Source organism: Phyllosticta capitalensis, assembly GCF_038381095.1.
Source record: "Phyllosticta capitalensis strain CBS 128856 chromosome Unknown BKA78scaffold_9, whole genome shotgun sequence".
Taxonomy (NCBI): Eukaryota; Fungi; Ascomycota; class Dothideomycetes; order Botryosphaeriales; family Phyllostictaceae; genus Phyllosticta; species Phyllosticta capitalensis.
Window position 1 is genome coordinate 1,796,855 of NW_027117447.1, and position 14,926 is coordinate 1,811,780.

The following is a 14,926-nucleotide window of genomic DNA, read 5'->3' on the forward strand; positions in this document are numbered from 1 at the left end:
ATGGAAAAGAAAAACCACCACCATCCGACTTTCCTCGGAAGAGAGAGAGAGAGAGAGAGACCATCTTGAGCATCGCAACATCTAGATGATGGTCCTTTCCCCTTTCCTCTCCTTGCCCTTTTTTACTTTACTCTTCTCGTCACATATTTCAACTGTTGCCTTTTCTTGTCGCGGTGTGGGAGACTACGGGGGCGGGTGGCTGGTTTTTTAGGAGGCTGGGAGGGTAGAGGTCGTTGAGCGGGTGCTATGCGACGGCCGTGGGATAGGATGCGGCTGGGCAGGCGGACGGACGGGCGGCCTGGACGTACGAGACTGGCGGCGAGGCGGGTAGGTGGCAGTCAGTACCTTTGGGAGACGGGATGGATGGATGATGGATCAATGAGCACCTACAGCACAGCGTTGATGAAGGAGAAGAAAAGCCTCCATGTCTACCGTTTGCTCTCTGTCTGGTTCGTCTTGTCTGCCTGTCTCTCCACACCTACACAGATACTACTCGGCTGCTCGATTCCTCGATCGACCAACCAAACAACCAACCGACCGATCTACCCACCGCCCGCCCGGCAACTGCGTCGCCCAGTGTCCAGCCATCACACCTTCAAGGCATCGCGGCGGCTAGCCGGTCGGTCACAGCCATTGCATAGCGCCGTCACATATGTAGATGAATGATCACAGACAGCCGATGTTATGAATGGATGTTATGAATGGAAGTAATGGATGGAAGGAATGGATGCAATGAGGGTGTACTGTGCTTTACGTCATCAATCGATCGTGAATGAGGGAGAGTGTCTGCCCGGTTATGTTGTACCTGTGCTGGCTGCATGAGATCAAGGGAGGACTGAGTTGATTGTGTAGATGGTGTTGGGCTGTTGGCGCACTGCGGGTCTGAGAGCGTATGAAAGAGGATGGATGGCGTAGGTACTATGGCACGGTGTAGGTACTATGGCGAAGATGGTGTGGCGAGCCTGGTAGATTAAGTATTAAGCTTCCTACGTATCCCTCGTATCCTGCTGCCACTCTACTATACGATCAAAATGCCTCCTCCCTCCCTTCCTCCTGACCTTGGATCATTCAATCCGGTATCCTCACTCCCTACTCCTTGATGCAATGCTATGCAACCGGCCACCCGCCATCCGTCTTCTGCCATTGAAGCGATCAAGAGTCTGTCCCCATCTCCCAGTCGACATGCAGCGTGGAAGTAAATGCTCAAACTCCCCGGAAAAGATCAAGAACCCCCTGGCCCTCACTTCCTCCTCCCGACCCGGCCCGGCCCATCAGCACCCCTTCCACCCCCTTCCTCCCCGCTACTACCTCTTCTCATCATTGCTGAAGCGCGGCGCGCCTTCAGGAACAGGCGGCGGGGCGTAATCCCTGCGCGGCCCGTTGACGGGCGGCATGTTCGACGCAATCGCGTCCTCGTAGCTCGGCGGCGGCTCCTCGAAACCCGAACTCGGTTGCGCATATGGCTGCGGCGGCGCGTGGGGGTGGTAGTTGTTGCCCTGCGGCGGCATCATGTGCGGGGGTGGGTAGCCACCAGCGGCCATGGGCGACGAGGGCGAGGGCGACGCCGGTGCGTAGTAAGGCGACGCGACCGGTTTGCGCGGCGGGATGCCGTTGGCGTTTGACGCCTTGGATGGGTCGGCCATGGCGGCCAGCAGGGCCGCGGGCGGCGCGATGCCGCTGAAGACCTTGACGGGGAGGCGGAGGGGCAGGACGATGAGCTGATCGGCTCCGTGCTTGTACGACGCGTAGCCCAAGCCGACGCGCACCTCTAGCTCGTAGTAGCGCGACAGGTTGCACGTCTCGAACGACGGCGCCACCGTGTTGGGCAGCGGCTTGTCGCTCCAGTACTCGAGGTTGATGGGCGTCTCGGTGCCGGGCACGTCCGAGGGTGCTCCTAGCGGTATCGCCATGTTGCTGAAGCTGGCGATGATCCAGCTGTTGGATTCCGTCCGCGCCACCTCGTGCGCCCGCACCGCCGTGTAACCGATCAGCTCGATCTGGAGCATTTGCAGGTACAGCGGCTCCGAGCGCTCGTTGAGCTGCTTGACGAGCACGCGCAGCGGCAGGTCTTCATTGAGCGTGAGGATCGCCGGGTTCGGGAGGCGCGCGTCAACGCTGAACCGCGGAGGCTCGACCGGCGGAGTCGACGAAATGGGGCTCGACGGCGCGCTTCCCGACTTTTCCTTGAGCTTGCCGAAGAAGCTGCCTTTTCGTTCCGGCGCCGGGATGAGCTTTGGGTTGAATCCGTGTTGTCGCCTGGCGTACACCTCGCCGTCTGCTTTCTGCGGTCGTGGTGGTTCAATCGGGAGAAAGTTGAAGTGGACAAACTGTTGCCGTTAGCCTGGTCCAGCCTAGCGGGCCATCCCTCAAAACCTACCGATCTTGGATTTTCCTTCAACAGCGATGGTCGGTTGACTGTGCATTTTACAAAGTATTTGACCTCCGCTTCGCCCGGGTAGCCGGTCAGCGAAGGCGGCAGCGTCTGCTTGACATGGCGAGTCGGCGGCCGTGCTATCTCCAACGTCGCAATGTTGAGTCCGCCGGTGAGGGAAATTGTGGTGTGGCAGGCATTGTTGAAAGGAAGCTAACAAACGTCAGCATTTTGCCTCTTCTCCCTCCATGTTCCACCAACCTTGAACGCAAACGGATACTCGTATTCTCCCAGGTTCAGCGTGTACTTGTGCGATTCCCAGTCGAGAGTCTGGAGGTTTGGCGGGGGAAATACGACGGCAGTCTTGTAAAGGATCTGCAGAGTATCAGCGCCGTTCAAGCATGAGGAACGTAATATCGTACCTTGTGAACCTCCAAGACTGGTCGCTGTTGTTTGTTCGGGTATTCCGGCCTCGGCGGCGGAATGAGCCTTGTCCTGCTCTCGCCTTCGAGCTTGACGACAATCGAAGAGACGGTGGTGTTGGAGGTAGCGCGCAGAAGCACGCGGCCAGTAATGGTGTCGAGATTGGTGTAGTGCGGCGGCGGCTGGTCAAGGAGGATGGAGACGAGCATGATGGTGGAGAACCAAAAGCTGGCGGAGCGATGACGTTGTATGGCCCACGGAGCAAGGGAGACGGCATTTATCGGTCGGCCCCGACTTGCTGCTTACTCATGACACGGAGGAGAGCGGATGGTTTGTAGAATATCATCAGTCGTCGGCTTCGGAGGGCCAAAAGCGCTGCGCCATGCAAACGACGCATGCCAGGCCGGCCGGTGGTGTTGAAGCCGGACCGCCCAGGCTGCAGGTGCGGCGAAACTACACAGCCGCCTCGGCGCGTACCGCCACTCCCAATCTGTTTTGGGACATGTGACGACACTACAACACCATCGCCATCTCTTTGCTTGTCCATCTTCGGTTGATGACTGTGCCTCACACGATGTGGGAATTCTTTGTCCATTTGTTCCTCATTAGATCCATGGATCAAGGGAGTATGGTGGCGACCGCACAGTGGGTGACGAAAGAAATTGCTAATCCGGAAATCTCTGTCGCCAAGTTAAAACATATAGAGATGTGGAGTTCTCAAGCGCTTAATGCGTTCAACATAGAGAGAAGTTTTCTCTTAGTGGGTAATTACAGGGAGCATTCAAGCGCTTGCGTCTAAAGGTGCGGCGACTTGAAGCTATGCCCGGGTTGAGTTTCTTTCCCTACCTACTGTGACCGGATCTGCAGGTAGTATCTGCCACATTTCTTTACTTCGTCAAGACTTTTCTTCAGCTCGAAATGGCAGCCACGAGCGGCGAAAGATGATGATGCGATTCTGTCGAAAGATATACCAGGTGCACTAGATCCTCTGCACTCCATGGCACCCCAAACATTTCCATTGAGATGTCATGAAATTCATGGCCTTTCGCTTGTGTAACCACTCTTCGGGCCACCACAGGACCCTTTGCTGTCAGTTTCCAGAATGCTGCAAGAGAGCGAAGCAAACGTGCAAGCTTTTCACCGCACCTTCATTTTATCAGTGCAAGCTCACCTGTCATTTCTGTTCCCACTCTTTCTTCTCACCCTCATGTCCGAATCTGACTACTTCTCGCGCTCTCTTCTGACAATGGATCGTTCGAACCTCGAATATGACGAGGAATATGACGAAGAATGTCAATTCAACCACACTGACGGACATGAGGATGGATATGAAGAGGACGAGGAAGATAACAAAAAAGATGAGGACTGGACGCCGCCATCGCCATCGCCGCCCCGTTTGACGACGAAGCATCAACCGGCGCACTCTTCCAACAAAAGTCAATCCTTGGAACGTACGCTGTTCTCTAGTTCGAACTCTGACATCTCGTCAAGTCACAGTCAGGTCCGCCAGGAAGAGACCGGTCAAGTCAACCCCAACAGCAACAAGAAGCCTCATCCAGACGGAGCTGCCTGCGTTGAATGCGGAACGACTGCATCTGGTACGTGGAGGAAGGGGCCCCATGGGCCGAGAACACTGTGCAGCAGCTGCGGAAGTAAGTCAAAAGTTCACACCGACTGCAAAACCATCCATTTGACGCTTGAGAAGTGCGGTGGTTCAAACAACAAAGGAAAAGAGAATCCCCGCGCGAACAGTCCTTTGGCTCCGCTGCTCGAGCCATGGACATCCCCACGTCGAGTCGTGATCCGGATCTGCAGGAAGAAGCCGGCCAGCGTAGGTCCAGGACGGCCATACCCTCAGAAAGAAGCAACATCGGGAAGAAGGTGCCACGTAGCACGGCAGGGATGGACAGCACCATGAAATTGAAGAAGACGAGAAATCCAGACGAGTCTGTTTGTCTCGGGTGTGGAAAATCGGAGTCAGTTAAATGGGGCGGCGAACCTGATGAACCCAAGACCCTGTGCAACGCCTGTTCAAAAGTCAAGAAAGAAAGGCGATTGTTGGAAATCAAGGACTCAAAGTCAAATCCTCTCCCCGAAATTCGTAGTCCTTGGCCTTTGAGACCGAATTCCTCAAACGCTCCACGAGGACCGCAAGCCGCCGCCAAAGATGACTCGGACATTGAGGAGTATTCAAGTTCTGAAGAGACTCCTCTTGCAGGTATGTCAATTGTTCCAAATGATCCAATTACAACATTAAATGCTAATCTCTCGAACAGTGCGCCGAATCAGGCAAAGAGCAGCAGGAGCAGGAGGCCAGCTCCTCCCTGGATCTACCTCAATCGCATTGTCACGAGGTACCGCTCGCAAGGGTACTCCGAACAACTATCCGCTCCCAAAACCACGAGCGGCTCGCAAAGCCGCACCAACTCCTCTTCAATTGGCAAAATGTGACAGGACTACCCCGTCGAGCTCTGATGAACAAGATGCTGTGACTGAAGGCTCCCTGTTGCATCCAGATCTCCCGCCGGGTTATCGGAGAGAGCGGTTTTCTGTGACAGATCTCTTTGATGCAGCCCGAAGCTCTCCGAGAGTTGACAAGTACGACCAAGAACCAAATTCCGGTTCCGCGCCCACTGGAGCCACAAAGTCAGTTGTCGAATCACAGACCTCTCTTTCGAACGAACCGAACGCGCGCAGTAGCATCGAGAGAATTGTTCCCCGACCGCTAGTCGTCAAGTTCACGAGGGACCATACGAGAGCGGCATTCAAGTCGATTGTGGACAAGGATCTTGGCATGCGCGGCACAAAACGCGCGGGGCAAAATCGTCAAGGCGAATGGCTTTCCGACAAAAGGCTTCGAAAAAATTCTTCTGATGCTCTGCAACCTCGAAGAGAGCAAGCGACTGCTATCGGAACGGCGACCAAGAGCAGCCAGCCTGGAGGATCGGTTCCTTGGAAGTACTTGAGGGCTTATTTCATAACTTTCCTCGAATACTGCATTACCTTTTGTCCAATCCTCGAATCATCCAACATCAACGACCAAAGCTGGAGGCGCTCACCAACTCTGCAGCAAGCCGTCGCTGCAGTCGGGAGCCAAATCAATCCGCCCACGGGCGAGCACAAGAAGCCCGAGGAGTACTTTCAGCAAGTCAAGATCAATCTTTCTCGTCAAGGCATGGAAGTTACGCACGTTCTCATTGCGATGATCATGATGTACTGGTACGGTCAAGGTTCTCCAAAAGCCATGGCGGTCGATTCTGCTTGGTTTTGGACATGGTTTGCAATCACTCTCGCGCAAGAGCACGGTTTCCATCGCGAGTCTCTTGGCGACCAAAGCCCTACCTGCAACGATCTTGGGCTGCGACGCAAAATATGGTGGACGTTGGTGGTGAGCTTGCGCCGAGCGCATACAAAGAGAGAAGCTGACCATGTTCCCAGGCCAGAGATGCCATCCTTGGACTCTTAAAGGGCGTTCTTTGCACCATCGATTTAGAGATGTGCACAATTGCAAAGCCGACATTCGCCGACTTTGGCAGCAATCGCTCTCAGGCCGATCTCTTCATCGCCGGCACGCGCTTGAGTGAGATCGTGAACCAGACGAATTCAAGACTTTTGACAATGCCAAAGGGACGCTTCCCGGAGCTTCCTCTCTACGACCTTGAAATTTGGGTTCTTTCACGACCTGAGAAGCAGCGCCTCCACATCTCAGAAGACTCCACTGCGTCTACTGCGCTCTTCGACCAGGATGTCCACCAACTCTTCCTACCATACCTCGCTGCTATCACCATGGTCTACTCCAGGTCCATCAACTCTCCCAACTCAGGAGTAGAGTCTTATGCCGTCATTGCGGCATGTTGCACTGCCATGATTTTCCAGGACTTCTTGATCCGAGGGGCCGGCTACCTTCGATCCTTGCAAAGCGAGGTAGCGGGTCGCTATGCCATTGTCGCCCTGGAGCCCTTGTATCACGCGCGTCGTGTGCGGCTTCTGGCAGATGCAGCAGAGGACCATATAAACGTCCTTTGCCAAGTTCTCGAGGCAGTGAAGGAAAAGTGGGATTTCCGCCAGGCAATCATTGTCGAGGGCATCGAACGCATGGTCGGAGACAACTCTCTGGTTGCGGCAGCGCTGACGGGCCAAGAAAAGACGTCGACTGATCTTCAGCGACTCAAGGACAGCAGCCGGGGCCATAACTGGCAGCTATTTCCGTTTCTTGGGCGCGGATGCAGCTTGGTCGTGGACCGCCTGATCGACTCTGGCCAATTCGTGCTCCACAAAGGGTACCGGGATACTGTCGAGGACTCCGCAGCTGATGGCGCCTAGTTTCATGTCCGCACCTGACATGGTGACTTCTCAGCACTCCCCTCGCTCCATGGTCAAATCGCAAGGAGTGGCTTTGAGCACAACCAGTCATCTCTTTGCTTCCTACGTAGCCTTTGTCAATCAACCACTGTCTCTTCACATACTTTCCATCTCAATGCCTGTAGAAACAACTCTTTTTGAGACTGCTGACTCCATCACAGAAGCTCGAGACTGGGGGTCGGGGTGTGATCCATACATCAGATGCCGACAGATGCCGCAACACTACACTTCCCAATCTGCTCCCGGCGCCCGTCGACCACCAGCAGCCAGCCGCTCGCTCCAGTGTCCCATACAGCAAAAGCATGAAGAACGAACTTCCGCGAACACGATCGGCTTTCCGCTTCACTTGAACAACATTTTGGGCTATCCTACAGCAAGCTACTCACGCGATTGAGCAGGTGCAGGATCACCGTCGTTCCATCAAGCTGAGTGCGTTCACTGCTACCCCGTTCGTGTCGCCACGAAAGTATCGGCTGACGGAATCGACATCACGCCCTCGCCCCTTCGTGCCTCTTTGTCCAATCGCGGCACTTCTTGACATGATCTGGGTTACCAGACTTCCTAGTCTTCTCCAGTGACCGGGATATTCTTGTGAGTCACACGCACGCTGTTGGCGCCCGATGGCTTGCTAATTCAATCCCAAGAGTCCGGCTCGTGCAACTTGATCCAGCTTGGTGGAGAGCCTCCTCGGCCGGTCTTGCGTATCAAAGGGCGCTGTGATTGAGTGTGGTAAAGAGATGGATCTGAGTGTCGAGGTCAGTGGGCTCATGATTGATCAGGAAAGGGTGAGTCCCCTTCGAGCAATTGAACTCCGCAGCTTGGATTGTGCACCCGCCGGCTCGATCGCTTCCGCCGGCTCGATCGCTTTTTCTCAGGCCATTTGGCTTTTCAGAGGGGTCAATGCTAAATGATTAGAGTTCCGAGATCCCTGCGCCCGGCAACGGTCGAACCGCTCCTGCTTAAAATCCGCTCGGCTCAGGTCTTCGATCATGTCTACAACCTACACCTGTTTCCGTACTTCATCTTCATGACCTTTCAAAACGTCAACAGCTCGGCCAGAAAATAAAACTCCCGACATCAAGCGACAAGCCTGCCATGTCGTCAGTATCGGATACAGCGTCGTATGGAGCATCATCTTCCTCGTCCTCAATGAGCTCTCCACCTTCCAACCTTGCCACACCACCGCCACGTCCATCGCGTAGACCGGCAAACTCTGCATGCGTAAATTGCTCCATCAAAAAGGTACGCCGTTTGTAAGATCCTACCAAAAAGACATCCTGTTAATATCTTCCCAGTGTAAATGCGAGCCTCAGCCGGGCTCTACTACCTGCAAAAACTGCTTCCGCCATAACTACAAGTGCGATTTCAACAGACACAGTTCAATTTCGAAAGGGAACTCCAAGGAACATCGGAAGATGGCGGACTCGACTCCTGTCTCCAAGCCATATCAGTGCGTTGACTGTGGAACCACAATCACAGGACAGTGGAGAAGTGGGCCAGAGGGACGAAACACCCTGTGCAATGCCTGCGGACGTAAGGGCTGATACCATGCTAAAGAACGAGAAGCAGCTGACAATACTAGCAGTGCGTCGGGCAAGAGGTGCAACAAATATGAAGGAGTCAGAAGAGGTTTGTAAACATCCGCCCAACAAAGCGTGTGCCAACTGGCCATTGATTCCTAACTACCACTTGCAGAAGTTGCGCCCATCCGAGAAGCCCTTGCCGCTTGACAGACCTCGTGTTTCTGTTTCGGCACAGAAGACGCCGACGGACTTGTCGCTCACCAAGATACCAATAACACGTGAGTGCTATGATTGTGGAACCCGGAATACTGTGAAGTGGAGGAGAGGAGCATATGGTCCTGGAACTCTGTGCAACACCTGTGGAGGTAAGTAATTATAATCGAATTGCCACATGGCAACACGAAAAACTTGCTCACCCTTTTGGAAGGTCGTTGGTACCGTGAAGAGAAGAAGAAAGAAATTGAGCAGGCAAATGACCGCAGTCCAGACGAGATAGTAGCACGGAGGGAAACGACCAGGGCAGATCATCAGCATCCATCATCAGCCAGAATGGATGCGGAATACCCGAAACCCTCATCCGGATTCACGGCAATCAATGCAGAAGAGAACACGGAACAGCAGCAACAACAGCGCCCTCATCCAGCTGCAACTTCACCACCGGCAGACGCAGACTTATACGGAGCGTCACGTATGGACTCCATGTTCAGCACAATCCGGGAGGGAAATTGTCCACAGCTGACGCCGATGCCGTCTACGCGGCCGCCTGCTCAAAACGACACACCATCCCCCGATCCAGCGCCTGCTCGGGAATCATTGCCTGCTCGGAAATCGGCTCCTCGAACAAGCACACCACCACCGGCTCAGAAATTGGCTCGGAAACCGGCTGCTCGAAAAAGCACACCATCCCCTGTTCAGAAATCGACTCCACAAAGCGTTCCATCACTGGAATTTGTCCCAAAAATGCCTCAGAAACACATGGCGGCTCGCAAAATGGCTCCACCTAAGATCTTGTTATCGAAAGAATCGCACGAAGATGGGGAGCGGAGACAACAGGAACGGACACATCGTTCTGGGTCTGCAGCAAATGATTCAGCAGAGAGAAGCGAGGAGCGGCACAACAGCGATGCCGGTCAGAAACGACCTCGCGACGATTCTGTGGATTCATCGCTGTACAGACCGCCTACTCCGAGGCCAGAAAAGCTCAGGAAGACCGCTGAAGCTGCCTTGCGGGAAAGCGACCTGCAAAGGTCAAAAGGCAACAAACCTCAAGACTTGCCCAAGGAATCTTCGACTCAGGAAGATCCGCATGCTCCTATCACAGAGCCAGCTGTTCCCCATGGATCAGATGGGGCCAACTGTCATGACCAATCCTGTTTCCAGGGCAAGGAGATTCAAATCAACCCAAGGGACAAAGGCCTGGAACAGAGCTCACCTCTTCTGCAAAACTCGGTACTGCCAACTCAGGAGTCTCCCGTAGCCAGTTCTGCAACAAAAATAACACATGTGCAGCCTCCCTCGCTCAACAAAGATTTGGAAGCCGAGCATCCAAGAATTGTCTCATTTCCTGGGCGCATTGAAATTCCGACTCTTCCCGTGGAATACAAAATGACCTACTATCGACTTTACAAAGATCGGGTTCACCCATGGGATTGCATGTACAAAGATTGGATGCACGACTCCTCGGCGGTTTCAAAGATGTTGGACCACGCTGTTGCTTTTGTCGCATGCCACATCACACAACCAGACATCGAATATGCGTCGCCTGTGGAGCACTACAACAACGTCAAACGGCTGTTCTACGAAAACGCGGAAGGGAACCTGACGCAGGTTCTACGAGCATTGATGATATTGCATTGGTGGGACGGAGGCTCTTCCACTGAAGGGATATATTCAGCACCGTGGTGGAACTCTATTGCGATTACACTGGCCGTCCGGTGTGGCTTTGTCAAAGACGAGCAGTGGCGCTCCTCATCTGGACTGGCTCAGCTACAACGTCACATGTGGAGGAGGCTATTAGTAAGTCAAGGGAAAGACTACAGCCACAGAGGATAGAGAACTGACAATGCGCTTAGGGCAGGGATCGTCTTTGGGCATTTCTCCTAAATGTGCCACCTTGCCAAACCGATGAGCAACGCCTAGAAGAGCAGTCTGTACAATTGGACGATGAGGAATCGCTTTTCAGATGCGTCCGTGAAAGGAACCCGGAGCCGGCCCTAAAAGAATGGATTCGCCGCATCAGTATCACAACTCATCGAACGCCATTTGCAATTGGATGTTACACTCGAAAGCAAGGCCAACTTTGTCTCGCCTATCTGACTTTTGTGGTACAACAACTTGTCAGCAGACCGGGTTCGCAAACAGCAGTAGTCATCGCATGCTGCTTGATTTCTTCTTTATTGAAGATCTTTCAGATCGGAGGAAATCTTCGCTTCCTGGACGCAACAGCTAGTCATATCATCAATATGGCTCTCCAGCCTCTTCACGCGGCCGCAAAAGTCCAGGTGCTGTCTGATCCAGCCAAGGCACACATCAAAGACCTCTGCATGGCGGTAGATAAGTTGGCGGTTCATTCGGTCATGGCGCAAAAGATCCGTGATAAAGGGTATCTTGCGAAGGATATTGAGCAGCAACCAGAGCTCCCAAGACTCGAGGCCCCGAGCGAAGAGGATCTCCAATTTTTCCCTGGGCTGAAATCCGTGGACAGCAAGCTAATTCGTCGACTCCTCAAGTTCGAAAATGAGGTACAGCCTCATCTTTCCAAACCATCAGGGAGTTGAGGCCCTTCTTCTGGACAAGCCGAGCATCTTGGCAGCCATCGCCGAATCCACGCCGCCCGCCGCCTTTGGCAGTAGGTCTTGCTGCGCTCTTTCTCGAACACCTCATTCCTGGATCACAGATGTTGTTGGCGCGAACATGAACTCAAGCGCCTTTGGCACAGGATCGATCACGAAACCAGGCCGCCGAGCAAGGATGTTGTCGGACTTGGTGTCGCGACGGCATTATGGTTGCCGGGAACTGCGAGAAACAGTCGAGTCGTTGATCCCACTCGCATGAACGAGGCCGTCTGAAATCTACGTCTTTTTCGTTGAGTCTTTGCAGAATTGGCCCTTGCATCTTCATTCGCATGGTATTGGCGTTGCCCGTTTTCAAACTTCAATTTCTTATTGGCATAAGTGCTGGCGTCCGGATGATACCCCTGTGTCTGCATTTTTGATACCCCATTGTACTTCATGTTCATTCATGGACTGCTACATTCCTCATACAGGGGAGGCCTTTTGTCGGTCGTGTCAATCATTTGGCAAATGTTTGAGAGGAAGAGAACTCAATTGCTATACTCCGTGTGCCGGTACGCCTTTCAGTGACACAAAAGACTCAGTGTTCCTACAACTTGGCAGGTTTGCGACACTGAAACTTTACCACTTCGCTTCCGGACCCCTGAACTCGTTCAAGGCGATTCCAATCTACATCGGGTTGCAGCCATGGCCCTTCTCCTTCCAGCCAGTCGGAACCGGGGGTGCAAGAATGGGCAAGACGCGGTCCACGCGTGGTCCCCGGGCAGTGGCAATCGCCCTTTCGAGAGCAGGCGGCGACGTGTCAATCTTCCTGGTGCCCTTGGGTGAGAAGTCACACTGCATACCGGCAAAAGGCTGCCTGGTGCGCTTGGGGCGGAAGGGATTGTTCATGGAAAAGTTGGGGTTATGCTTCAACTTCCTGACCCAGTAGCAAGGCGGGGCAAGGGACTGTCATTTTCGTGATTATCATTGATGCTGTAACGCATCAGTTCAACCTCTTTGCCTACACAACGCACATGTCGGTCGGTCTTGTAGTTTTGAAGGCCCGCCGCTCCCTCGAAGTGATATTGCACGCTGTCCAAGGTTTGGAATTTTTGGGAGAATTGGAGTGGAGTACAATCACGCGGACAATGAACATCAACTGCAGGTGGACAGTGCCAAACACTTGACAATTCCAAGGTATCTACACAATGTCACCCAAACGAAAACAATCTACTCGTCAAACCCGCCAAACTCACTCCCGCTCTCCTCGGCCTTGCTAGGCCTCCCCTCGCTCTTCCTCTTCCTACTCGCCTCGACCGCCTCCCTCCGATTGCGATCCACGCGCTTCTCAAAGCCACTGCGCGTGCTAATCTGGGTGCGCCACCTGCCCTTTGTGCGCTCGCCCTCGACGCCGGCCCGGCGCGCCTCGACGCCGCGGCGCTTGAGCTCCTTCTTGTCGCGCTTGGTCGGCGTGGGCAGCGCGTCCAGCAGCCACTGCTTGACGCAGCTGTCCTTCTCGTCGACAATGCCGCGCACCTGCTCCGCGCGCCGGATCACGTTGGCGATGTTCTTGATGTAGGGAATGTCCTCCTCGGTGTACAGCGTCACGGCGACGCCGCCGGTGCGGCCGGCGCGGCCGGTGCGCCCGACGCGGTGGACGTAGGCGGCGCCGGATGTGGGCGCGTCGTAGTTGACGACGCCGTTGATGCCGCGGAAGTCGACGCCGCGCGCAAGCAGGTCCGTCGTGATGAGCACCCAGACCTCGCCGCGGCGGAAGCGCGTCATGACGTCGTCGCGCTGCTTGGACGATAGCGACGAGTGCAGCACAGCGATGCGAGAAGAGCCTCCTGCTTCGGGAGGAATGTCATATTGCAGTTCCGAGTGCAGGGCTTGCGCACGGGGAATGGTTTGTGTGAAGATGAGAAACGGCGGACGGAGGGAAGGCGTGTTCGTCGAGTCGAGGCTGCGGGGAGCTGTAGGATGGAGAAGTTGGCGGACGGCCAGCAGCTTGCCTTGTTCCGTGGCAGCGTACGTGAGTTGATGGTGGATGTTGGGGACGGCCGAATCCTTGAGACCGACAATGAGACGGATCAGGTTGGGGCGGATGGACTCGGACGCAAGCGTAGACCAGCGCGAGTTGATCGTGGATATGGCAAGCTCTTCGATACTGGAGCCCATTGTCGCAGACCAGAGGCTGACTCGGAGAAGGGGGTTCGTCATGGCGTTCCAAATGTCGAGGGTTTGTTGGCGGAAAAGGGGATCGAGCAAAACATCAGCCTCGTCCAAGACCAAGTGCTTGACTGTTTTGAGAGGCGCAACGCTTCCTTTTGAGCGCTGGATGGCATGCAGCAGAGCAAGCGGCGTTGAGACGATAATGTCGGACTTGACCAGTTGGCCTCTCTTGCGCCTTTGGGCAGGCTTGGTGGTGTCCTCGCCGTCGGATCCTGAATCGCTTTCACTTCCATGTGCATCATTTTCTGGCGCCTCTTCTCCTTCTCCATCCTCTTTTACCACTTCCATGCCCTTGCGCATGAGCGACACTTTGATGCCCGTCTTAAGACTCATCTTCCTCCCCTCGTTGACAATCTGGCTTGCCAGCTCTTTCGTCGGAGCCAAAACGACAGCCTGAATACCATCCGATTTTGCGTCATTCTTGCGCTCGTGCTTTTGCTGCAGCAAGGAATGCACAAGAGGAATCAGAAAAGCCAGCGTCTTTCCGCTACCCGTAGGCGCAACCGTCAGCAGATCGATACCGTTGCTCTCTGGTGCCGTTCCTTGAAGGAGCAAAGGCAAGCTCGCCAACTGCACCTCGGTGGGCATAGAGTATCCTTGCGCTTCAATATTCTCCGCCAACCGGCGAGAAATGCCATGGCGACTGCGCAGCTGCTTGAAGGACGTCAAAGGCTCGGGGTACAGCTGCTCCTTTGCCTTTTTCTTTGCGGGTGCCTCCACCGATTCCTTGGACTTTTTGCGCTTCTTCGATTTCCTTTCCGCCTCCATCTGTTCCTGCTTGGCCTTGTTGTAATCTTCCAGCACCGTCACCTTGACCTTGTGCGATCGCAGGATGCGCTTGCACTCTTCTTCGTCCATGGGCTGAGCCTCATCCTTTGCTTCCTCTATCCGCGCCGCATTGTCCTTGCCCTCCTCAACAGCCGTTTGGTCGTCGAGTTCTTCCTTCTTGTCGTTTTTCGCATGGCTGGGGTCGCGGAAAAAATCGAGCTCCGGGGGAAGATCGATCGTGGTCGCTGGAGGTGCTTGCGCGCGTTTGCGTTTCCTGCCACTGGCCTTGGGGGCCTGGCTGTCGTTTGCTTCGGTCGTATCGTGTCCGAAAAGTTGAGGGTTTGATGATGCGCCGCTCGACGGAGTTTTCTGGGTTTTCTGAGATTGTGCGGCTTTCCCGGCGCCTTTGGATAGGCTCGTGCCTCTAGAAAGGACTTTGAGAAAATCCATGGCGGCTGCCTCCAAAGCGCAAG

At 54.5% G+C, this 14,926-nt stretch overlaps 4 protein-coding genes across 4 annotated transcripts; 2 read left to right on the forward strand and 2 right to left on the reverse strand.

The window, feature by feature from the left end:
• Window positions 1–946: 946 nt before the first annotated feature.
• On the reverse strand, window positions 947–3,208 carry BKA78DRAFT_322714 (uncharacterized protein). The gene is made up of 4 exons (XM_066889135.1): window positions 2,794–3,208; window positions 2,633–2,746; window positions 2,378–2,584; window positions 947–2,327 (listed from the first exon to the last, which is right to left on the reverse strand). The coding sequence occupies exons 1-4, from the start codon at window positions 3,001–3,003 to the stop codon at window positions 1,305–1,307; spliced, it is 1,554 nt and encodes a 517-aa protein (XP_066741515.1). The 5' UTR covers window positions 3,004–3,208; the 3' UTR covers window positions 947–1,304.
• A 1,021-nt stretch (window positions 3,209–4,229) lies between these two features.
• BKA78DRAFT_192217 (uncharacterized protein) lies at window positions 4,230–6,437 on the forward strand. Its single transcript, XM_066883605.1, has 3 exons — window positions 4,230–4,446; window positions 4,500–5,012; window positions 5,071–6,437. Coding segments are annotated over exons 1-3 (1,704 nt in total). The 5' UTR covers window positions 4,230–4,445; the 3' UTR covers window positions 6,261–6,437.
• A 1,814-nt stretch (window positions 6,438–8,251) lies between these two features.
• Window positions 8,252–11,540, forward strand: BKA78DRAFT_375080 (uncharacterized protein; the record flags this gene model as incomplete). Its single annotated transcript, XM_066892803.1, has 5 exons — window positions 8,252–8,398; window positions 8,452–8,606; window positions 8,641–9,044; window positions 9,107–10,695; window positions 10,752–11,540. The coding sequence occupies 5 exons, from the start codon at window positions 8,252–8,254 to the stop codon at window positions 11,454–11,456; spliced, it is 3,000 nt and encodes a 999-aa protein (XP_066741517.1). The 3' UTR covers window positions 11,457–11,540.
• A 600-nt stretch (window positions 11,541–12,140) lies between these two features.
• On the reverse strand, window positions 12,141–14,903 carry BKA78DRAFT_355719 (P-loop containing nucleoside triphosphate hydrolase protein; the record flags this gene model as incomplete). The annotated part of the gene is made up of 2 exons (XM_066891953.1): window positions 12,141–12,390; window positions 12,688–14,903. 2 exons carry the CDS (start codon window positions 14,901–14,903, stop codon window positions 12,141–12,143), a joined length of 2,466 nt encoding a protein of 821 aa, XP_066741518.1.
• Between the last annotated feature and the right edge of the window lie 23 nt (window positions 14,904–14,926).

Bases quoted from the DNA above. Each gene is read 5' to 3' on its own strand.
- BKA78DRAFT_322714 (XM_066889135.1), bottom strand. From the start codon at position 3,003: ATGCTCGTCTCCATCCTCCTTGACCAGCCGCCGCCGCACTACACCAAT. The intron at 2,747-2,793 runs GTACGATATTAC...GATACTCTGCAG, and splicing joins CAGTCTTGGAGGTTCACAAG to ATCCTTTACAAGACTGCCGT. The intron at 2,585-2,632 runs GTTGGTGGAACA...GACGTTTGTTAG, and splicing joins AGTATCCGTTTGCGTTCAAG to CTTCCTTTCAACAATGCCTG.
- BKA78DRAFT_192217 (XM_066883605.1), top strand. The intron at 5,013-5,070 runs GTATGTCAATTG...TCTCTCGAACAG, and splicing joins TGAAGAGACTCCTCTTGCAG to TGCGCCGAATCAGGCAAAGA.